Source organism: Odocoileus virginianus, chromosome 13 (genome assembly GCF_023699985.2).
Source record: "Odocoileus virginianus isolate 20LAN1187 ecotype Illinois chromosome 13, Ovbor_1.2, whole genome shotgun sequence".
NCBI classification, from domain to species: domain Eukaryota; kingdom Metazoa; phylum Chordata; class Mammalia; order Artiodactyla; family Cervidae; genus Odocoileus; species Odocoileus virginianus.
In genome coordinates, this window is record NC_069686.1 from 13,327,718 (window position 1) to 13,352,580 (window position 24,863).

The 24,863-nt window shown below is 39.6% G+C and overlaps 1 protein-coding gene and 1 long non-coding RNA gene across 2 annotated transcripts in view; one reads left to right on the forward strand and one right to left on the reverse strand.

The window, feature by feature from the left end:
* The window catches only part of AGPS (alkylglycerone phosphate synthase), a 138,537-nt gene extending 123,570 nt beyond the window's left edge, over positions 1 to 14,967 (reverse strand). The window contains exon 1 of the mRNA XM_070475984.1: positions 14,596 to 14,967. Within this exon, the coding sequence (XP_070332085.1) occupies positions 14,596 to 14,933 (338 nt within the window). The 5' untranslated portion in view covers positions 14,934 to 14,967. The remainder of the gene's footprint in view (positions 1 to 14,595) is intronic.
* A 21-nt stretch (positions 14,968 to 14,988) lies between these two features.
* Positions 14,989 to 24,453, forward strand: LOC139038034 (uncharacterized). Its single transcript, XR_011490931.1, has 3 exons — positions 14,989 to 15,074; positions 23,831 to 23,912; positions 24,347 to 24,453. It is a non-coding gene; the product is annotated as an uncharacterized lncRNA (long non-coding RNA).
* The last annotated feature ends 410 nt before the right edge of the window (positions 24,454 to 24,863 follow it).

The window sequence follows — 24,863 nt, forward strand, 5'->3', positions numbered from 1 at the left end:
TAAGATAGATGTGTTCACTTTGTAAAAAGTAAGCTATAAACTAAGATTCATGCATTTACTTTTAGAATAAATTTGTAATAGTTCAATAAAGTTTAACAAAAATAATAAGTACATATACAAATATTTATAAGATAAGTTTATACTACCCCCAAATTATCTTGGACCATCAGTGCTATGTGTACTATACTTGGGAGACACACCAACATATCAAAGAAAGAAAAGGGAAAGGGAAGACCACATTCTGGGAACATCAATAATTCCAGTATGCAGCTAGAATACACAGTAGGTATCAGGAAATAAAAGATAGCCTGGAAAGGCTGATTTAGACAGATCTTCCTGGAGGACCCAAACTGCCCTACCAAGGACACTATAACATATTCAAAAGGCAATGCGGATAACACAAGCAAGTGATGCAGGTGGAAGACTTTTATTTTCCAAAAAGTTTTCAGCCCTTTCCCTCAATTTCTCCAAAAACATTCCAGCAAAATCTCCATTCTCCAGCCTCCAGCTTCCAATGTGGAGGAACTTCAGAAAGGTAACAGTCCTGTCCTCTCCCTAGCCCTCATATATTCACTCTTTCCCATGGTAAGAATGACTTTCATGGTTAGTTGCTTCTGAGAGGAGGCATTAAGAACCTGGGGTCAGCCGTTTCTCTGTCTCTCCAATCTATCTGCTATGGAGAGGTTATATGCGAGTCTTTCAGTGCCCTGTACAAGGCTCACCAGAGCTGGCTCTGCCCTTGCAGAGGAAACTTTCTGTGGTCCAGCATGACCTGTGACCGAGCACAACTAATGCAGGGCAAGCATCAGGCAGCCCTGACCTAAGCCATATACTCCAGCCAGCTTTACTGGTAATAAAACTGACATTTTCATTCCATCTGTCTATATTCTGAATCTTACTTCTCAATTCATTCTGCACTCAGATGTGGGATAGAGGTATAACTAAATATTACTCCAAAGCTCAACAAATAGAGAGAGCAAACTCTACTCAGAATCCTTTCATTTGGTTTGGATTTGAAACTAACATACCAATCTGATAAAGGTTAGTTTATTACTAATATCTTATTTCAAGAGTAAGAAAATAAAACCAAAAGGAGTTGCTTAGCACTTGCTTTTAAAGTATTCCATGAAGTATCTCATCTGACTACGACAGAACTCCATTTTTCTGCAGCCTAAAAAAAAAATCACTTAATTTACTACTAGATATGTTTATTAAGTGACCAGAAGTGATAGTTCTATAGTAGAAACTTCCTGACCTAACAGGAAGTCTATTTACAGAAGATGTGGTCTATCTCAAAATGATACTTCCAATCTAAGAGAAGTATCATACCAAATAACCATGGAGGTTAAGTATTCAGGGTTTCTTATTCACTTATAGTAGAGAAGGAAATGGCAACCCACTCCAGTATCCTTGCCTGGAGAATCCCATGGACAGAAGAGGCTGGAGGGCTACAGACCATGGGGTCACAGAGAGTCGGACACGACTGAGTGACTAGCACACATACACACACATTCACTTATAGTCCAAAGATAGTTAATTTACACCCAGGCAGTAAATTCCCCATCACTTCTTCTCTTCTTTCTCCTCCGATCTGGGGTCATCCACAGTCCTCCTTTCCCTTTTATCCTCGACACCATCTTCTTTCACAAGTAAAACAACAAAATTCACTTGCAAAAGGAAACAGGTTGGTCTATGTTTTTAGACAATGTATTACATTTTCTTAAATTATGAATTTCATTTTGACAGGATCAAAATGAAATTTATTTATTTATATAAAAATATATAAAACTTATATTTTATAATATGTAAGTACAATATAAACTAATGTTCTCTTAATTATGACACTGTATATGATCATGATCTATTCAATCACAAAAGATGTGAAACTTAGATGACAAAATAACTTGATGATTACCAAGTAGGTAGCTTCCCCCTAGAGAACAAAGTCAAGTGCAGTAATACTGCATAGGTGAGAAATGTAGCCTATGGAGTAAGACAGATCGGAGTTGAATTGCTGTCTCTTATTTTGCAGTTGTGTGACTTTAGACAAGTCAACTACTCTAAGTCTCTACTTCTTCATTTGTAACATACATATAGTATCGCCTCCTTTTCAGAGCTATTGTGAAAATTAAATGAGATAATGTACACACCTCAGCAGGATACCTGGTATATTAGGACTTAAGCAAATTAAAACTTCTATTACTACTATTACTAGAATTCCTAGTTAGGAACTCAAAGTAGGCTAAGTATAAAATTAAGCATAACTACTAAAGTTAGCTCTAAGTTTGTCAAATGACAGTAAATTGTAAGTCAGGTCACTTGTGCAAATAACCTTCTTGCAGAAATGCATCAGCTCTTACAGGCTTCAGGATGCTCTCCTGGGAAATATTTACAAGAGCTTAACTCACATTTTTCCTTCTGGAAAATATCTACCAAGGTTCTTGTAGATGTTAAATAATACACTATTTTTTAAAGACTGGTGTATATAAATGACACTATGAGCAAGTAAATTACATAATTAACAGCTTTCTTAACCAGATATTCTTTTGATCTGAACTATAAAAGTTTACAACTGGAGAGGAGCCAAGATGGCGGAGGAACAGGACGGCGAGACCACTTTCTCCCCTACAAATTCATCAAAAGAACAATTCAACGCAGAGCAAACTTCACAAAACAACTTCTGATCGCTGGCTGAGGACATCAGGCGCCCAGAAAAGCAACCCATTGTCTTCTAAAGGAGGTAGGACAAAATATAAAAGATAAAAAGAGAGAAAAAAGAGCTGGGGACGGAGAGCCCGGAAGGGAGTCTTAATAGAGGAAGTTTCCAAACACCAGGAAACCCTCGCACTGGCGGGTCTGGGGGAAGTTTTCGAATCTCAGAGGGCAACCTAATCGGGAGGAAAATAAATAAATAAATAAATAAATAAACCCCACAGATTACATGCCTAAAAGCAACTCCCAGCAGAAAAGTACCCCAGACGCCCGCATCGGCCACCAGCAAGTGGGGGCAGAAAGGAGAGGAGTGGGCGGCACTGTTTAGGGTAAGGACCGGGCCTGAGTGCCCTGAGGGCAATCGGAGGGAGCTTTTGTGAGATACCAACTTAAACTGTGGGACAGCAAAGAGAGACAGAAAATTAACCGGCCCGAACACACTGCCGGCCCGTTTGCAGAACAAAGGATCTGAGCAAGTCCAGAAGAGCTAGCCTACTGCGGACCTGCTCAGCCCCGCCGGAGGCAGGAGGCAGGGGAAAGGGGCAGGCTCGGCCCCAAGGACCGCATCCCCTACCACACTGCCAACAGGCCTCCAGTTTCTAACCAAAGGCTTCCTGAGATTCTGGATGGTCGACATCCGCCAGGAGGGTCGCGGCGAGACACAGGGCGCACGCACCCTACTGGCGCCTGCGAAAACTGAGGCTGGGGCCGCGAAGGGGAGAAGGCGCACCGCACCCAGGGAGACTGCGCCTGTCAAGCTCCTGGCTGCCTGAGCTGCTCGGGCCGGGGAAGACACAAAACGCAGGCGCAACTGAGTCCGCGCTTCCCGAAAACTGGAACCGCACGCAACGCAGGGCAGGCTCCATATAGAGCAGCTGGGAGCCTGAGCAGCGTTGACGGGGAAAGCAGCGCCCCTCCCTCCCCACAGCGCAACCGAACTAGCAACCTGAACAAGAGACCACCTCCGCCCGCCTGTGTCAGGGCAGAAATTAGGCACTGAAGAGACCGGCAAACAGAAGCCAAAGAAACAAAGGGAACCACTTCAAAAGGGGCCGGTGCAACAGATTAAAATCACTGTAGATAACACCGACTACACCAGAAGGGGGCTATAGATATCGAGAAGTGTAAACTGGAACGAGGAGCTATCTGAAGCTGAACAGAACACACACTGCCTGCAACAGCTCCAGAGAAATTCCTAGATATATTCATATTCTTACTTTTTTTTTAATTAAAAAAAATTTTTCTTTTTTTTCTCTTTTATTTTCTTTTAAAATTCCCTATTACTCCCCCATTACTCCTTAACTTTCATTTTCATATATTTTAACGATTTTAATTAGGAAAAAAATTTTTTTTTCTTTTTCTCTTATTTTCTTTTAAAGTCCTCTATTACTCCTCTACTACTCCTTAAGTTTCATTTTCATTTCACTATAAACTTGCAAAAAAAAAAAAAGAGAGAAGCCCTATTTTTAAACCAAACTTCATATATATATTTCTAAAATTTTTTGGTTTTGTTTTTAACATTGTATATTTAAGAGTCTAACCTCTACTCTAGATTTTTAATCTTTGTTTTTCAGTATGTGATATAAATTTTGGGCATTTAATAATCCAATATTCAATTCCCATTTCTATTCAGGAGTGTGTTGATTACTCTCTCCCAATTTTGACTCTCCATTTTCTACCTCAGAACACCTCTATTTCCTCCTTTCCCCTTCTCTTCCCAATCCAATTCTGTGAATCTGTGTGTGTGTCTGGGCTATGGAGAACACTCTGGGAACAGACAACTGCGTAGATCTGTCTCTCCCCTCTTGAGTCCCCCTTTTTCTCCTCCTGCTCATCTCTATCTCCCTCCTCCCTCTCCTCTTCTTCATATAACTCTGTGAAGCTCTCTGGGTGTCCCTCATGGGGGGGAATCTTTTTGCCATTAACCTAGAAGTTTTATTATCAGTGCTGTATAGTTGGAGAAGTCTTGAGACTACTGGAAGAATAAAACTGAAATCCAGAGGCAGGAGACTTAAGCCCAAAACCTGAGAACACCAGAAAACTCCTAACTACATTGAACATTAACTAATAAGAGACCATCCAAAAGCCTCCATACCTACGCTGAAACCAACCACCACCCAAGAGCCAGTAAGTTTCAGAGCAAGACATACCACGCAAATTCTCCAGCAACGCAGGAACATAGCCCTGAGCATCAACATACAGGCTGCCCAAAGTCACACCTAACACATAGACCCATCCCAAAACTCATTACTGGGCACTCCATTACACTCCAGACAGAAGAAATCCAGTTCCACACACCAGAACACCAACGCAAGCTTCCCTAACCAGGAAACCTTGACAAGCCAATCATCCAACCCCACCCACTGGGTGAAACCTCCACAATAAAAAGGAACCACAGACCTCCAGAATACAGAAAGCCCACTCCAGACACAGCAATCTAAACGAGACGAAAAGGCAGAGAAATACCCAGCAGGTAAAGGAACATGAAAAATGCCCACCAAGTCAAACAAAAGAGGAGGAGATAGGGAATCTACATGAAAAAGAATTTAGAATAATGATAATAAAAAATGATCCAAAATCTTGAAAACAAAATGGAGTTACAGATAAATAGCCTGGAGACAAATATTGAGAAGATGCAAGAAAGTTTAATAAAGACCTAGAAGAAACAAAAAAGAGTCAATTAAAAATGAATAATGCAATAAATGAGATCAAAAACACTCTGGAGGGAACCAAGAGTAGAATAATGGAGACAGAAGATTAAGATAAGTGAGGTAGAAGATAAAATGGTGGAAATAAATGAAGCAGAGAGGAAAAAAGAAAAAAGAATCAAAAGAAATGAGGACAACGTGAAACACCCCAACATTCGAATCATAGGAGTCCCAGAAGAAGACAAAAAGAAAGGCCATGAGAAAATACTCGAGGAGATAATAGCTGAAAACTTCCCTAAAATGGGGAAGGAAATAGCCAAGTCCAAGAAGCCCAGAGTCTCAAACAGGATAAACCCAAGACGAAACACCCCAAGACACATATTAATCAAATTAACAAAGATCAAACACAAAGAACAAATATTAAAAGCAGCAAGGGAGAAACAACAAATAACACACAAAGGGATTCCCATAAGGATAACAGCTGATCTATCAATAGAAAGCCTCCAGGCCAGAAGGGAATGGCAGGACATACTTAAAGTAATGAAAGAGAATAACCCACAACCCAGATTACTGTACCCAGCAAGGATCTCATTCAGATATGAAGGAGAACTCAAAAGCTTTACAGACAAGCAAAAGCTGAGAGAATTCAGCACCACCAAACCAGCTCTTCAACAAATACTAAAGGATCTTCTCTAGACAGGAAACACAGAAAGGTGGTATAAACATGAACCCAAAACAACAAAATAAATGGCAACGGGACCATACCTATCAATAATTACCTTAAATGTAAATGGGTTGAATGCCCCAACCAAAAGACAAAGACTGGCTGAATGGATACAAAAACAAGACCCCTATATATGCTGTCTACAAGAGACCCACCTCAAAACAAGGGACACATACAGACTAAAAGTGAAGGGCTGGAAAAAACTATTTCACGCAAACGGAGAACAAAAGAAAGCAGGAGTCGCAATACTCATATCAGATAAAATAGACTTTCAAATAAAGGCTGTGAAAAGAGACAAGGACACTACATAATGATCAAAGGATCAATCCAAGAAGAAGATATAACAATTATAAATATATATATGCAGCCAACATAGGAGCACCGCAATATGTAAGGCAAACGCTAACAAGTATGAAAGAGGAAATTAATAGCAACACAATAATAGTGGGAGACTTTAATACCCCACTCACAACTATGGATAGATCAACTAAACAGAAAATGAACAAGGAAACACTAACTTTAAATGACACAATGGACCAGCTAGACCTAATTGATATCTATAGGACATTTCACCCCAAAACAATCAACTTCACCTTTTTCTCAAGTGCACACGGAATCTTCTCCAGAATAGATCACATCCTGGGCCATAAATCTAGTCTTGGTAAATTCAAAAAGACTGAAATCATTCCAGTCACCTTTTCTGACCACAGTGCAGTAAGATTAAATCTCAATTACAGGAAAAAAATTATTAAAAATTCAAACATATGGAGGCTAAATAACACAAATAACCAACAAATCATAGAAGAAATCAAAAAAGAAATAAAAATATGCATAGAAATGAATGAAAATGAAAACACAACAACCCAAAACCTATGGGACACTGTAAAAGCAGTGCTAAGCGGAAGGTTCACAGCATTACAGGCTTACCTCAAGAAACAAGAAAAAAGTCAAATAAATAACCTAACTCTACACCTAAAGCAACTAGAGAAGGAAGAAATGAAGAATCCCAGGGTTAGTAGAAGGAAAGAAATCTTAAAAATTAGGGCAGAAATAAATGCAAAAGAAACTAAAGAGACCATAGCAAAAATCAACAAAGCTAAAAGCTGGTTTTTTGAAAAAATAAACAAAATTGACAAACCATTAGCAAGACTCATTAAGAAACAAAGGGAGAAGAACCAAATTAACAAAATTAGAAATGAAAATGGAGAGATCACAACAGACAACACTGAAATACAAAGGATCATAAGAGACTACTACCAGCAGCTCTATGCCAATAAAATGGACAACTTGGAAGAAATGGACAAGTTCTTAGAGAAGTATAACTTTCCAAAACTGAACCAGGAAGAAATAGAAGATCTTAACAAACCCATCACAAGCAAGGAAATTGAAACTGTAATCAGAAATCTTCCAGCAAACAAAAGCCCAGGACCAGATGGCTTCACAGCTGAATTCTACCAAAAATTTAGAGAAGAGCTAACACCTATCTTACACAAACTTTTCCAGAAAATTGCAGAAGAAGGTAAACTTCCAAACTCATTCTATGAGGCCACCATCACCCTAATTCCAAAACCAGACAAAGATGCCACAAAAAAAGAAAACTACAGGCGAATATCACTGATGAACATAGATGCAAAAATCCTTAACAAAATTCTAGCAAACAGAATCCAACAACATATTAAAAAAATCATACACCATGACCAAGTGGGCTTTATCCCAGGAATGCAAGGATTCTTTAATATCTGCAAATCAATCAATGTAATACACCACATTAACAGATTGAAAGATAAAAACCATATGATTATCTCAATAGATGCAGAAAAAGCCTTTGACAAAATTCAACACGCATTTATGATTAAAACTCTCCAGAAAGCAGGAATAGAAGGAACATACCTCAACATAATAAAAGCTATATATAACAAACCCACAGCAAGCATTACCCTCAATGGTGAAAAATTGAAAGCATTTCCCCTGAAATCAGGAACAAGACAAGGGTGCCCACTCTCACCACTACTATTCAACATAGTTTTGGAAGTGTTGGCCACAGCAATCAGAGCAGAAAAAGAAGTAAAAGGAATCCAGATAGGAAAAGAAGAAGTGAAACTCTTGCTGTTTGCAGATGACATGATCCTCTACATAGAAAACCCTAAAGACTCTACCAGAAAATTACTAGAGCTAATCAATGAATACAGTAAAGTTGCAGGATATAAAATTAACACACAGAAATCCCTTGCATTCCTATACACTAACAATGAGAAAACAGAAAGAGAAATTAAGGAAACAATTTCATTCACCATTGCAACAAAAAGAATAAAATACTTAGAGGAGTATATCTACCTAAAGAAACAATAGAAAACTATAAAACACTGATGAAAGAAATCAAAGAGGACACAAACAGATGGAGAAACATACCGTGTTCATGGATTGGAAGAATCAATATTGTCAAAATGGCTATACTACCCAAAGCAATCTATAGATTCAATGCAATCCCCATCAAACTACCAACGGTATTTTTCACAGAACTAGAACAAATAATTTCTCAATTTGTATGGAAATACAAAAAACCTTGAATAGCCAAAGTAATCCTGAGAAAGAAGAATGGAACTGGAGGAATCAACCTGCCTGACTTCAGGCTCTACTACAAAGCCACAGTCATCAAGACAGTATGGTACTGGCACAAAGACAGAAATATAGATCAATGGAACAGAATAGAAAGCCCAGAGATAAATCCACGAACCTATGGACACCTTATCTTTGACAAAGGAGGCAAGGATATACAATGGGAAAAAGACAACCTCTTTAACAAGTGGTGCTGGGAAAACTGGTCAACCACTTGTAAAAGAATGAAACTCGAACACTTTCTAACACCATATACAAAAATAAACTCAAAATGGATTACAGATCTAAATGTAAGACCAGAAACTATAAAACTCCTAGAGGAGAACATAGGCAAAACCCTCTCTGACATAAATCACAGCAGGATCCTCTATGACCCACCTCCTAAAATATTGGAAATAAAAGCAAAAATAAACAAACAGCACCTAATGAAACTTAAAAGCTTTTGCACAACAAAGGAAACTATAAGCAAGGTGAAAACACAGCCCTCAGATTGGGAGAAAATAATAGCAAACGAAGCAACAGACAAAGGATTAATCTCAAAAATATACAAGCAACTCCTCCAGCTCAACTCCAGAAAAATAAATGACCCAATCAAAAAATGGGCCAAAGAACTAAACAGACATTTCTCCAAGGAAGACATACAGATGGCTAACAAACACATGAAAAGATGCTCAACATCACTCATTATCAGAGAAATGCAAATCAAAACCACAATGAGGTACCATTATACGCCAGTCAGGATGGCTGCTATCCAAAAGTCTACAAGCAATAATGCTGGAGAGGGTGTGGAGAAAAAGGAACCCTCTTACACTGTTGGTGGGAATGCAAACTAGTACAGCCGCTATGGAGAACAGTGTGGAGATTTCTTTAAAAACTGGAAATAGAACTGCCATATGACCCAGCAATACCACTTCTGGGCATACACACTGAGGAAACCAGATCTGAAAGAGACACGTGCACCCCAATGTTCATCACAGCACTGTTTATAATAGCCAGGACATGGAAGCAACCTAGATGCCCATCAGCAGACGAATGGATAAGGAAGCTGTGGTACATATACACCATGGAATATTACTCAGCCATTTAAAAGAATTCATTTGAATCAGTTCTAATGAGATGGATGAAACTGGAGCCCATTATACAGAGTGAAGTAAGCCAGAAAGATAAAGACCAATACAGTATACTAATGCATATATATGGAATTTAGAAAGATGGTAACGATAACCCTATATGCAAAACAGAAAAAGAGACACAGATGTACAGAACAGAATTTTGGACTCTGTGGGAGAAGGCGAGGGTGGGATGTTTCGAGAGAACAGCATCGAAACATGTATATTATCTACAGTGAAACAGATCACCAGCCCAGGTTGGATGCATGAGACAAGTGCTCAGGCCTGGTGCACTGGGAAGACTCGGAGGGATTGGGTAGAGAGGGAGGAGGGAGGGGGGATCGGGATGGGGAATACATGTAAATCCATGGCTGATTCTTGTCAATGTATGACAAAAATCACTACAATAAAGTAATTAGCCTCCAACTAATAAAAATAAATAAAAATCAGAAGTTAAAAAAAAAAAAGTTTACAACTGCTATAAAAATTGCCACAAAACAGTTTTGACTAATGCAAAGTGCAAAGAGGTTGGAGTCAAAATTATAACTGGGCAAGTGGTTATTGGTAATGGAGGGACAGATGCGAACAAGGGTTCTTTTCCTTCTTTTTCATAACACTATAATAACTTTTAAAAAACTGAAAAAAATCCAAAACCAAGGCATAAAAATGTCACATATTTGGCTGACATTTACTATGATTTTTAGGCATCTAAAACTGCATTCAGAACCAAGAGCAGAAAGAAATTGTTCATGGAGTAACGGGCACTTACAGGGAAACAGAAAATAAACCATCATCCTCAAAACTCTACTCCACAACTTCAAATAAAGACAATATACGTTCTTGGATAGAAGTAGTTAAAATCTACTCATAAGAGATCATGTGACAAGTGTAACAGGTTTTAAATATCAACTAATGCACAAACTTTCAAAATGCAAATCCATCCTCTTCTCTATTCTCATTGCCATCATCTTGAATTAATCCTTCATTATTTCCTTCATTATTCTTCTGCTTTAACAATCTCCCTGAATGGATCTTCCCATATCCATCCTCATCCTTCTCCAATCCATTCTTAACCTTGCAGCTACAGTGATTGCTCTCCAACCCAAATCCAATCTGATCACATCCCTTCTCAGCTTAATTCCTTTACGGGATCTCCATCAACACCCTCCTATGCTGCTTTGTTTCTTTTCATTCTATGTCACATGACGATCTGACATACTGTATTACTTGTCTGTTACACTATCTCCATTCCAAATAGAATGTAAGTCTACAAGGGTAGAGTTTTTGTTCACTGTTATATGCTGCATAGTAAGCACTCAAACATTCACACATAAATGAGTGAAAGAATGAAAGGACTGATGACCTACAGGCCAAAGGCCTCCATGACCACCGGCTCATGCCCTCCTTTTAACTTACTCCCACCTCTACCAATACTGAATCGTCTAATTACCAAAATACAAGGTGCACCTTCCCGCGCTCCTGCTTTGCCATATGCTATGACTTCTGTCTGGAATACCAACACTCCTCACCACCAAATCAACCTGCCACACTATCGTCCATATTTTAAAACCGTCTTCAGAAAGCTTCTTCTGAGGCCCTAGACAGAATATATCACTCTTTCTTTCCTCTGTGCTACATCTGTATCTACATTGGCTCTATTCAAAATGTGCTGGAATGTGCACCACCCTTGCTAGATTGAATTTTTTGAGGCCAAGGACTATTATCTCTTTACTTCCAATACCTAAAACAACATCTATCATAAAGCAACTACTCAAAAAAAATAAATAAATAAAGCAATTACTCTATAAATGTTAAGTAAATTGATATATACATGACTACCCTGTAAGAGGAATAAAAACATGAAGTTTCAAGAAGTTACTCCTCTAATTCCAAGATGATAACCAGCCATGAGATAAAAGAATTTCAACCAATGACATCATCCCAGGTAATAAAAGAAAAGGAGTTATACAAATAACATACATGACCAAATCCTTCCAAAATAACGATATACAGTCACATTCACATTTCACTAGAAATACACACTGGCTCCTTCCTGCTCCATCACTTGCCTTCCCTTTCGGCTCTGCTCTGGTGCTGGTAAACTGAGATCCAGCTGCTGCTAAGTCGCTTCAGTCGTGTCCGACTCTGTGCGACCCCACAGACGGCAGCCCACCAGGCTCCCCCATCCCTGGGATTCTCCAGGCAAGAACACTGGCATGGGTTGCCATTTCCTTCTCCAATGCATGAAACTGAAAAGTGAAAGTGAAGTCACTCAGTTGTGTCCGACTCTTCGCGACCCCATGGACTGCAGCCTACCAGGCTCCTCCATCCACGGGATTTTCCAGGCAAGAGTGCTGGAGTGGGGTGCCATTGCCTTCTCCGGAGATCCAGCTAAGCAGTAGGAAAGTAGAAGGGACACCTGGGTCCCCATGAAAAACACATTAAGCAGACCACTCTTGTGAAGGAGCTTTTGATGCTTCATGTAATACAAGTTTTGTGTTCCCTCATACTATTATTAAAACTTTAACACAGTTGTACAGGATTAGATTTTCCCACGTCTAATCCTGAAGAAAACACCAGGGCCGTTAGTGGCATAGATTACATGCAGTTGGGCCGTCAGTCCATGGAGCAGCTACAGAAGGCCTCCCAGACCAGGCACCCTCAGCTGTGGGAAGCCTCATCCATTACCCCATTGTGCCTTCCAAACATTACTATTTTTCTCTAAATGCCGGAAATAAAGGCCCTAAATCCAACTCTAAGGAACATTTGTCCTCTCTACTTAGTTCAAGAGTGTGAACCTGCATATAAATATACAATCATACACATGGACACAAAAGAATGGACATAAATGTACATTAAATCATTAGAAAACTTCAAAGTTTTAAATTCAATCACAGCTAATATAACTTCAAATGAAGCCAGAGGCCAGAATGTGACCCTTGATTCCTTCCTCCCCCACCATTCAGTAATCAAGTTATGGAAAATTTGCCTCCTAATACTTTTTCAAATATATTGCCCACTCCCAGTATTATATCCGAGTTCAGAATCACAGTATTTCTCATTGGGATATTAGTCTTCTAAATAAATGGTTTATTCTTTTAAATCTCTTGGACCCAATCAAAACTGCATCTCCCCTTTGTTGAGGGATTATGAAATCAGCACTGCACTAAGCATTTGATCACTTTCTCACATCAACAATGCAAAGCAAGACTTACTGTCCTCATTTTCACAGATGAGGGGTCTAAAGCTCTGAGAGAGGCTAAGTAACTCGCCCAAGGTCACGCAGCTGGAATTGTGGAGTGGAAATTCAAACTCAAATCTATGTTCCCCAAAACCATATGCTCAACTGCTTAAACCTTCAACTCAATCCCCAGTGTGACCTTTCTAAAGGTAAATGTAATGTTTTACTGTACATAAAATCTTGTAAACAAGACCAGCCTATCTGTTCCTCATCCCAAGCTATCTTCACCTCTTCCTGCAACATTTAACCCTTAGCAGTTCAACCTCTCACTGCTTTACTTGTGAACACAGCTTTTTCACCAAGAATGTTTTTCTCCTTTGGCAGGCTACTTCCAGAACAACCTTCAAGATTTACTCAGACAATCCCTACCCCAGAAAGCCTTCGCCCTAATAAATAAATACCCAAAACTGGGTTAAGTGACTATTTGCTAAGGTTATCAGCTAACTTTATCATACTGTATTATAACTTTATCTTCTTAGGTTATCAGTTCCTTAGGAGTAAATACTGCATTTTTAAATCTCTACATTCTTAGTACAGTGAGTATGCAGTAGGACTCATGAATATTGAATTAATGAATGAATTCATCAGAAACAGTACAGTTTAACAATTTGGCCCTAAAGTCAACTTGGCGAGACTTGGAAAACTAACCAGGCACACAGTGAACCTGCCAAGCCTAGAGCAGGCTTCTAAATCTTGTTTATTTCCTCATCTATAAAATGAAAGATAACTGCACCTAACTCACAGTTTGGAGAGGAGTAAAATAAATAAGATTTAGCACAGTCTCTGACATTGAAAGTACACATTAAACATTAGCAACTGTTTTTTCACCTTCAAAGTTTATCCGTGCTGACAAAGCCACATCTCAAATAAAAGCTTTTCCTAGTGGTTTGCATCAGAGCCTAACAGTTCTCCAAAAAGTCTTAAGATATCTTACAAATAACCTCACCCACAAACAAGGATCTTTTAGCTTTTGGTTACAGCAGAGCTCAGTAGCTACCACCACACCCTAAATCACTAGCAGTGTCTTCTATTTATTGCTTCTTCCCATCCCTCGATTTCTTCCTCCCTCAAAGACTATGCCCCTAAGCAAGCAGAAATCCACCCCAGAAACCAGCAGCAGCACCTTCTTCCAGGAACTGCCACCTCACACCCAAGCTAGAGAGAATTTGAAGAGATCCATCATTTGGTACAAACTTCCTTGGAGGATCATAATTAAACCCCTTCTATTTATTCGAAGACGCTAACTCCCTAAGTATTAAGACAGACAAGGAATTTCTGGCATTATGAATCCAAGAAAAAAGGTCCCCTGAAAGCCTTCCCCAATAAGAGTTCTTCAGGTTTATTACTCTTAAATAGTGACCAAAACCCCTTTCATCCTGCTTTTGTCATCTACGCTCTCTTAAGAGAGATGGTCCGCACTTTCAGGGACCGGAATGCCTTCCCCACTCCCGTGTCACCTCCCGTCCCACCTCGCCCGTGCCCTCCCGCAGCACAGGCCCGGCCTGGTCCCTCACCAGAGGCTGGCTCGACAGAGACGTCACTCACCGCTTCTTGGGGATGATGCCCGACTCCTGAGCTGCGGGAGTGGCAGTGGGCGCCGCCGTGGCGGTCGCCGCGGCTCTCCGCGCTTTGCAATCATTGGTACTCAGAGCTTCCTGCGGCCGGCCCAGCAGATGGCCTGAAAGAACCCGCAGCCTCCGCCCGGCGCGGTCCCGCTCGGAATCCCGGTCCCGGTCCGCTGCAGACCCGGAGCCCGCGCCCGCGCCCGCGCTCGTCCCGCCCGCCGCAGCCGCCGCCTCCGCCATGTCGTTCGCCTTGTGCCGCCGCCCGAGGCCGCTGGGCTCGGGTGAAAGGTCACTCAGAGCGGCGCCCGGCGCGACCATTCGCTGCGGCGCATCCCGGCAGCCACCGCGGCGACTGGGCGGCGGGTTCCGTGCGCCTGGAGCTTCTTATTTTCAGCTCCCGCCCACCACGGCCGCCTGCCTGCACGGTCACGCCCCAGACCGCTGACACCTGTCAGGAAGGTGAGTTCGAGCTGTCCCGGGATTGGCCTGGCCCGAGTCAGGCTACATCTGGAGCCAAACCGCAAGCGCTCCCCGAGGTGACCTAGTGCGCTGGGTTCTCTTCTCGGGTGTGGCCTGAACCTCCGGGGTAGCAGGAGCAGACGCCTCGGACCATCTGGGGACCTGACGAGCGAACCAACGCCATCATTTCCTGGGCTCTGCCTCTGCTCTCCCTCCCTGCGGGGGTCACTAAAAAAGTAACTCAAAACTGATTGGTTGCCTATAACCATCAAAGCAAATTCCTGTCATTTTCTCATCACCTGCTTCGAGCCTGGCATTGTGCTCAATGCTAGATCTCAAGTAAGTAAGCTTTGAAAAAACTGAAATGAGAAAACAGACTCGGAGACACTTAGGTTGCCCAAAAGCGTACACCTAGTAAACACTAATTCTGAGTTGCAACCTAGGTTCCCTTTCTGTGGTTACTGAGTGTTTCGCCCTTTTTTTCTTCCTTTTCCTAATAGTGCGAAAGTTTTCTATCGCTCTAGATTAAATTGTTATTGTTTGGTCGCTAACTCCTGTCTAACTCTTCTGCAGCTCCATGGACTGTAGCCCTCCAGGCTCTGCTGTCCATGGGATTTCCCAGGCAAAAATACTTAGTGAATTGCCATTTCTTTCTCCAGAGGATCTTCCTGACCCAGAGATCAACCCTGCATCTCCTGCATTTGCAGGTGGATTCTTTACCACTGAGCCACCTGGGAAACCCGAAGATAAAATTACCCAACAACTATTCTTAAGATGTCTCAGTCATCTACAAATTGACTTCATTTCTGGAGAGTGGCACTTAGTGAAATTGGAGGTGTGTCAGTAGGACTGTGCTCCACAACCATTTTCAGTCAGTTAATCAGATAGACTTTTAAATAAGCCACCTTGCAGACCTCAACCATCAGAATAGAGTTCCTTTTTGCCTAAGGTGCATTTTAAAAGTAAGTCTTGGGAATGGTAAGAGAAGGCATTGCCATAAGCTTTCTGAGTCTATTGAGTTCACCTCCTTTCTGAATGCTAACACATTCTTCTGCAAAAGAGTTAAGATATTCCAGAAGTTATTTGACCAATACAAAAGAACTATTTATAATCTGGAGAAAATTCAGGTAAACAGTGAAGAGGACTTGATGTGTATGCCTGATCACCAAATCTTAAAGAGAGAGTTCAGCATTAAACATCCAGTCTAGCTACAGAATCACTGAGCCCCAGTCCTGTTTAGCTGCTGCTTCTAACCACTGTCTTTTTGAGATAGACTAGGAGTGGGAAAAGGGAGCAGCAGAAGTAAATTGCTGAATACTCTAAGGAAAAAGACTCCTTAAATTTGAGAATTCAGCAACTCTAGTCTTTGACTTCTCACACCCTTCTAGATGTTTCTAGAACAGTATTGAAACACCAAGTAGCATGTTTGCTTGTAATCACGTAAAAGTCTTAGTGAAAGTGAAAGTGAAGTCACTTAGTCGTGTCCAATTCTGCGACCATGGCTGGCCAGGCTTCTCTGTCCTTGGGATTTTCCAGGCAGGAGTACTGGAGTGGGTTGCCATTTCCTTCTCCAAAAGTCTTAGATTTCTTGCCAGAATGCTGTATAAGCAACAACTGCCTCAGAATCTTTTTGGAATAGGACAGGTCTATTAATTTTTGCTTGAGTCCCAGAGAGCTCAATCTAATACTAACTGTCATGCCTTAAATGTAAATGTAGTTAACTGACTCCCACAGTCTTTTCCATTTTGAGGTTGAACATGCTTCTTGCCAACTCTCAGAAGACAAAATTTATAAATTTTGCCAATATCAACAATAATAAAAATCTTACTTCCTGGGTGATGGAAAATTTGATATAAAGCAAAATTATAGTTTTGGTGTAAACTATTATAGCATTGGAAAAACTGATTATATATATTTCAAATATGTGCACAGTAATGAAACACATGTAGGCAGTAAAAACACTTGGTGAGAGCCTATTACATAACTAAATAATGTGGTATGAGATGCAAAAGCATTTAAGCCTGTGCTTCATCTACATGATAAAATGAGTTAGTTAGGAATTGGGATATATGTGGGGAAGAAACTGTGATACTAAGTGAAATAAGTGTGATGTAGGTTACATTGGTGAAGGATTTCCTAACTCAAAGCTCAAGCAGAGTGCCTTGTTACTTATTTCATCCTTCCTAAGAGAAACAGATATTTCACATGAAGTATGGTCCATTGAGTTTGAGCAAACTCTGAGAGATAGTGAAGGACAGGGAAGCATGGCATGTTGTAGTCCATGGGGTCACAAAGAGTCAGAAGCGACTGGGCAACTGAACAACAATGGTCCGTTGAGATTCCCTCCAAAGGCAAAAACCTCAGTGATAATCACATGCAGCAGGGCCGTCTCCACAAACTTATTCCTTCTGAGTCCTGGAACTTGGCCCTTAATAACTTAAATCCCCATGGAGAGTGCCCTTTATTTGCATTTACAACATCTCTTCTAATATGAAGCACAGAAAAGTGAAATTAACTCCTGAAACATGCCCCAAATTTCTTTACTGCACTGAATTTCATTGCTTATCTTCAGAGTTAGTGATCCTTGAGTGAAGGAATTCTTGAATTTTATACATTTTTATTAGGAAATGAGAAAAAGTAAACCAAAGTATAATTTATCATAGATCAAAAACCCATGTAACTTCCATCTAAACTGAAAAATAGAGGGTTGCCAGCACCCCAGAAGTTCCTCTTATGCCCTCTCCCAGTCAATTCACCCTTTGTACCTGTCAAAGGTAACCACTGTCCTGAGTTTTATGTATACATTTCCTTGGTTTTTTATGTTTATCAATAAAGCATGTATGTGTTTCCTGTTTTTTGCATTTATATGAATAGTATGATATATTATGTTCTTTTGTGTCTGCTTTCATTCACTCAACATTATGAGATTCATTCATATTGTTGCATGTAGTTGCAGTACGTTCATTTTCCTTGCTGTATAGTATTCCATTGAATGTGTGTACCAGGGTTTTTTCTACAATTAATGGAGTTGTTTCCAGTTTGTTTTTTGTTGTGGATATGATTGCTATAAATATTCTTGCATGTGTCTCTAGGTGGACATATAGATGAATTTCTGTAACATACCCATCTAAGGGTGGAATTTCTAGGTCATCAAAAATGCGTACATTTAATAGATAATGAAATACCAGACTTTTCCAAAGGGATTGTACAAAATATTCCAGCTTCATAGGATACTTCCCATATTTATTTATTTAAAACTAAATGGACTGACAATAACATGTCAGAACTCTCATATGGGAACTCTCCTAAGCTGCTGGAATAGATTTTGTACAATTCATTTGGCTTCCCTGGTGACACAGTGGTGAAGAATCTGCCTGCAATGCAGAAGACCCAGGTTTGATCCTGGGTTGGGAAGATCCTGGGTTGGAGGAGGGAATGGCTACCTACTCCAGTATTCTTGCCTGGAAAATCCCATGGACAGAGGAGTCTGGCAGGCTATAGTCCATGGTGTCACAAAGAGTAGGACACGAATGAGCAACGAACACTTTCACTTTTCATAAAACCTTTGGAAAAGCCTGGCACTTCATTTTCTATTAAATATATGCACACTTGAGGACTTAGAAGTTCCACTCTTAGATGAGTACGTTACAGAAATTCATCTACATGTCCACCTAGAGACATTTTATAGCAATCTTACCCAAAACAGTCCCAAACTGGAAACAACTCTACTAATTGTAGAATAAACTCTGGTATACAATTATATACTGTTGGACTTCCCTGGTGACTCAATGGTAGAGAATCCACCTGCAGCGCGGAAGACGCAGGTTCAATCCCTGGGTTGGGAAGATAACCCTGGAGAAGGAAATGGCAACCCACTCCAGTATTTTTGCCTGGGAAATCCCATGGACAGAGAAGCCTGGTGGGCTATAGTCCATGGAGTCATAACAGTCAGACATGACTTAGTGACTAAACAACAACAATAAAGATAGATCTCCGGTATTATCGTCTAGAAGCCTTAGAGTTTTTCCATTCACATTTATAACTACAGGTTACCTGGAATTGATTTTTACTTATTGTGTGGAGATCAGGTTTCTTTTTTTTTCCCCAGTATGAGTATTCAGTTGTTTCAGCACTACTTGTTGAAAATACCTTGTTCTACATTACCACCTTTGTCGTAAATCAACTGTTGACATAGAATTAGTCTGTTTCTAGGCTCTATATTATATCCCATTGGTCTGTTTGTCTACCTTATGCCAGTATCACACTGGCTTAGCTACTCTTTTCCATCTTCTACATAGAATTATATCATTTGTGAATAGTAACAGTTGATTTTTCCTTTCCATCCTTCTTTTTCTTGTTTTAGTCAACTGGCTAGAACCTCCAATACAATGTTGAAGACAAGTTGTAGTAGTGGCACCTTTATCTTGTTCGTGATTTCAAAGGGAAATCTTTCAACACTTCACCAGTGTTTCAGCAGCGTTGCTGAATTTTTGTTTCTTTTTTTTTTTTTTTTAACAAATCTTTTAGCAGATTAAGGAATTCAGTTTCTAATCCTAGTTTGCTGGGAGTTTTTATCATGATTGGAAATGAGTTTTATCAGATTTTTTCCTGTACCTGTTGAGATGATCTTAAGATTTTTCTCTTTTATTCTGTTCATATGGTAAATTACATGGATTGGTTTTCCACTCTTCAGCCAACCTTGCAATGCTGGCATGAACCCAACCTGATTATGACATACTGGCCTTTTTATATATCATTGAATATAGAGTAGTAGTAAATTTTTGTTTAATATTTTGTGTTATGTTTACAAGTAAGGTTGGTCTGTTATTTTCCTTCTTTTAATAGAAACATGTCAGATTTTACTGGTCTCATAAAACAAGCTAGTGAGTACTTCTTTGTTTTCTAGGCTCAAGAAGAGTTTGTGTAAGATTGATCATTATTTCTTCCTTAAATATTTGCTACAATTTACTAAAGAAACAATCTGAACCTAGAGTTTTCTTTATGGGAAGATCTTTTTATTAAAAGATTAAATAGTTTCATGCTACTCAGATTTTTTGTATCTGCTTGTTTTAGTTTTTAAGTTTTTTTAGCACATTGTCTGCTTCATTTACATTTTCAAGTTTAATGACATAGAGTTTTTCATAGTATCTTCTATTATCAATTAATGTCTATAGAATCTTTGGTAATGTCCTACTTTTTTATTCCCAATACTAGTTATTTTGCTATCTCTCTTTTTTTAAATCAATTTACCAGGCATTTAGCAATTTTATTACTTTTTTAAAAGACCAACTTTTGACTTTGTTGATCCAATTATATGTATGCTTTTTTAAAATTAATTTCTACTAATATTATTTCCTATCTTCCAGTTTTTTCCTAATTTTTTAAATGAATGCTTAGCTCATTGGTTTCTCAGTCTTTTGTTGTGTTTCTTTTCTGATATTTACATTTAGGGCTATAAATTTCTCTATGAGCAATTAACTTCAAGTTTTGATAACATTATTTGCATGGTTATTCAGTTCCAAATAGTTTCCACTCGTACTTGAAAAGAATGATTTGTATTCTCTCTTGTTTAGGAGTATAGCGTTCCCCCGATACAAAATTGATCTAATGATTGTATTGTTCAAGTATTGTTTTATATTCAAATATTCAAGTATTGTTTTATATATTGTATTGTTTTATATCCCAACTGATATTTTGTTACTTATTTTATCAGTTATTGAAGTATGTTAAGATCTCCCACTATCATTATGGATTTATCTCTTTTTCCTTCTACTGCTAATCTTTGCTTTCCATACTTTGAACCTGTATATTAAATGTCAAAATTATTATATTTTCTTGATGAATTGAACCTTTTATAATTATCAAATATCCCTCTTGCTTTCTAATAATGATTTTTGCCTTAAAGTTTAACTATGGCAGTTTGTATGTGAGTGTGGAGAGTAAGCGGGTGGCCTTATCCTGTGATTTACAATCTTATTGTATTCATATGTTTTAGATGTGGCTCTTGTAAATAGCATTTAGTTGTTTTCTTTAGAAAGTATTAGCACAAAATCTTGGATCACTTAACCTATTTAAATTTAATTTATTTACTGATATATATGGTGTAATGGCTAATGGCATTAGCATCATTCCCAGACAGACATAGGTTGGAATATTGGCCCCACCGTTGATCAGAAAGATGTGTTGTCTCAAGCTTGTCACATTAATATCTTTGGGCTCTGCCCCTTGTCTATAAAGTTGGGATAGTAATAACAACTTCCCAGGGTTATTAAAGGATTAATGAGCAAGAATATAGTAAATTCCAACTGCTATTATGGAAGTCAGAGTGAGATTGGTATAAGGATGACAGCCCTCCTACGTAAGATAAAGGCAAAAGAAATGAGGTTGAATGAGATATGTGAAACCAAATCTGAGGAGCACTGAAAACTTAGCAGAAGAGTAAACATTGATCTGGTGGAAGTTATTTTAAGTTCTTGAGCAGAGAATTAGCATGACAATCCAGGAAAGACCAGTACTCTGGAATTCATTCTCAAGTGGAAGTCGCCTATCAGGTATACCTGCGAAGCTGTCCTTAGCTGTAAAAAGAAGCTCTACCAGCAAATGGTGAAGACATAAAAAACTCCTTGAATGACAGGAAAGCATTTAACCGTGGTTAGCTGTCTGCTTCAGTAAAGGGCACTGAGTTAGCTCCAGAAGTGAAGATGTTTCATGGGAAAGTGCCTACAGGTGGTTCTATGTTCTACAATACCATTTTAACATTTTATATGTCACAATCACCTTATATAAGGAAAGTAGGAGGAACTGCACTAATTAGCCAAATTATTTGGTTAGAGTTGAAAGTACTATATGTTTTATAGCTGCTCCACTACTAACTTATTATGCAATCTAAAACTCTGTTTCTTGATTTCTTCATGTTTTAGATAAGAATAATTTCTGACCTGCCTACCTCTCAGATTTATTGCAAAATGATAAATATACAAGGGCTTTGGAAACCAAAGTCAAAAATTATTTTAATTATTTTCTTTAGACCAGATTAAAATCAAGATTTGCTGTTTATCATGTTAGTACTTTAAGCCAGTAAACATTTAAAGTTTTGCTTTTAGGTAAACTTAAGCTCTTTGGACTCTAAGATTTCTTTATAAATCTTAAAAATCAAGAACCCCCCCCAAAGAGCTTTTGTTTATGTTTATATCTACCTACATATCTACCTATACCATATAAGAAATTAAAATTTCAAAATATTTAAAATACTTCTTTATCAATTTATTTTAAAATAATGATGATCAACCAATACATATTTATATAAATAAAATATTTTGAACTTCTAGCGCTACCATAATTCGCCTAAAGCAGGTGCAGCAACTTTCACCCGGCCCCGCAGCCGGCGGCGAGCGAAAGGAGACCACGTGTACCAAACTTTAGAGGACGAAAAAATGGGGAAGACGTAGGGCTGTGGATCTGTAAAAAGGAGGTGGGGGTGGGGGGAAGTGGAGGGACCCCAGGGATTCACCCTGGCTTTGCGAATCCCGAGGCGAGCTTCGCAAACCCCAGCCTTTCTCTGGAGTCTGGAGGGACGGCCAAGCCCTTGCTCCCACACGGTTCATTGGTTCCCGGCGGGCTGTGCCCCGCGCAGGGAGTGGCCGGGGGCCCCCAGAGCCCGGAGCCGGCCGGTGTCCTTCCTACCCTCCCTTCTGAGCCCCGCTGCGTAGGGCTGGGGGGGCGTGTGCTTTTGAAGCGGGGTGGGGTAGTGGTGGTGGGGAGACTCCTCTGGGCTTTGTGAAACGGTCACCCCGGGCGCGCGCCGCCTCCCTCTCCGGAAGGGGAATTTCCCATAAAGTGCTCTACAAACCAGTGAACAGGGGGTCCAAAGCCGGATCCGCGCGGGCAGAGTGGAGTGCAAAGTAGAAGCAATTAAAAAAAAAAAAAAAAATTTTACTGAAAAACTATATTTGGGGGGGAACATGAGAAAAATGGCTTTCCTTTACATTTTTTCAAACTGATATTTTGCTTAATAGAAGACAGTTTAATTCTCATGTCTGCTTCTGAATTCAATCAGTTGAAATACCACATGCCACGTAACTACCAAAAATCTCCATATTACACCTATGAGAAAATCAGAGTGAAAAAGATAAATAGTGCCTTGGTCTGTTTTGAAAATAGTTTTGACCTTGATCACTTCCTGAAAGGGTTTGGAAGACCCAACAAAGATTCCCAGATCACATTTAAGAACTGCTACTCTAAAGTATCTCTAGATATATACTAAAACATTTGCTGGGTAAGCTCTAAACAGCAGAATGCTAAAAGTAGTTAACACTCTTGCCACAAAGTGGTATGAAATGCCCACTATTCATAAACCAAAGGTGTTAAAAATATTTAAAGAATAATTTCACATTTTGATACATTCTAAATGAAATACATATTTTTAAATTTCATACAATCACATTTTGAAAGTGATTCCTGCACTTCAAAAACAGATTTCCAAGTCCAGTTCACATATGAATAGAAATTTAATTCTTATAAATGGGGTAGCTAAATTTAGTGTGACTTTTGTGTTGTAACATGATAGCTTAAGCTATCTTATAAAATCAGGTTTACTCCTATGTTAGTCTTACAATATTATTTATATCAGTGCATTTAAATCAGTGGTAAAGAGTTAAAAGGATGTTCCCAAGGTCATTTTTTAATGCTGTGGAGATGATAGCTTGGCAAAATTCTTTATTCACAAATCCTAGCATTTGAACTTTTCATATCTCCAGGTTTCTTAGCCCTCCTCATCAGTGCTTTCATGTGTGTGGCCAACAATGATGGAGCACCCAGGAACAAGTGATATTCTCAAAGGCAAGTCTTTTCTGTGCTAATTCATTCCCATCAGAATTTTTTGTTTTTTTCCCATAGATCAGAAGTGTTCTTTGGAGGGTAGGGAAAGGGTGGCCTTGAGTGCACTGAGACTCTCCAGAGCACCAGAGAGAGCCAGGTTTGAGGATATTGTAACATAAATCAGGGGCCTAGACTCAGCTCTGGCAAATCTGCGTTAGGACAACAGACACTTTTAGAAATTTCTACTAGAACTTACTGAGGAAGTAATTTGCTGCTTAGCCCTCCCAGGTGGCATACTCTCTACTCACCATTTCCCATTATTTTTTTTTAAAGAATTGACTTCTGGATGGGGACACTACTGATTTGGGTTATAGGATTATAGTATGAGAAGCTATTGTGAATATATTTGGAATACACACACCTCTAATGGTCACTCTGTCGTTTTGCTTTTACAGAGAATCAAATTTTCTCCTTAGTCTAACTGAACCATGGCACTGCCTCTCACTACCCCACCAATCACATCTTGAAGCCTGAGGAAGTACATAAGCTACTTTAAACTGGGTGATTTGTGTTTGTTTTGTTTTGTTTATGCCATGCAGCATATGATCTTAGTTCCCAGACTGGGGATCAAACCCATGACCCCCTGAAGTGGAGGTGCAGAATCTCACCCACTGAACCACCAGGAAAGTCCCTGAATTAGGTTTTTAAAATGATCTATTAACCACCAATGAGGTTCCTGGGCGGAGCAGTGGTAAAGAATCCACCTGTCAAGCAGGAGAGGCAGGTTTGATCTCTGGGTCGGGAAGACCCCCTGAGGAAGGAAATGGCAACCCACTGCAGTATTCTTGCCTGGGAAATTACATGGACAGAGGAGCCTGTTAAGCCACAGTTCATGGGATTGCAAAGAGGCAGACACCATTTAGCAACTAACCAACATTAACCACCAATGCAGTGTTGCTACTGCAGCCCTAT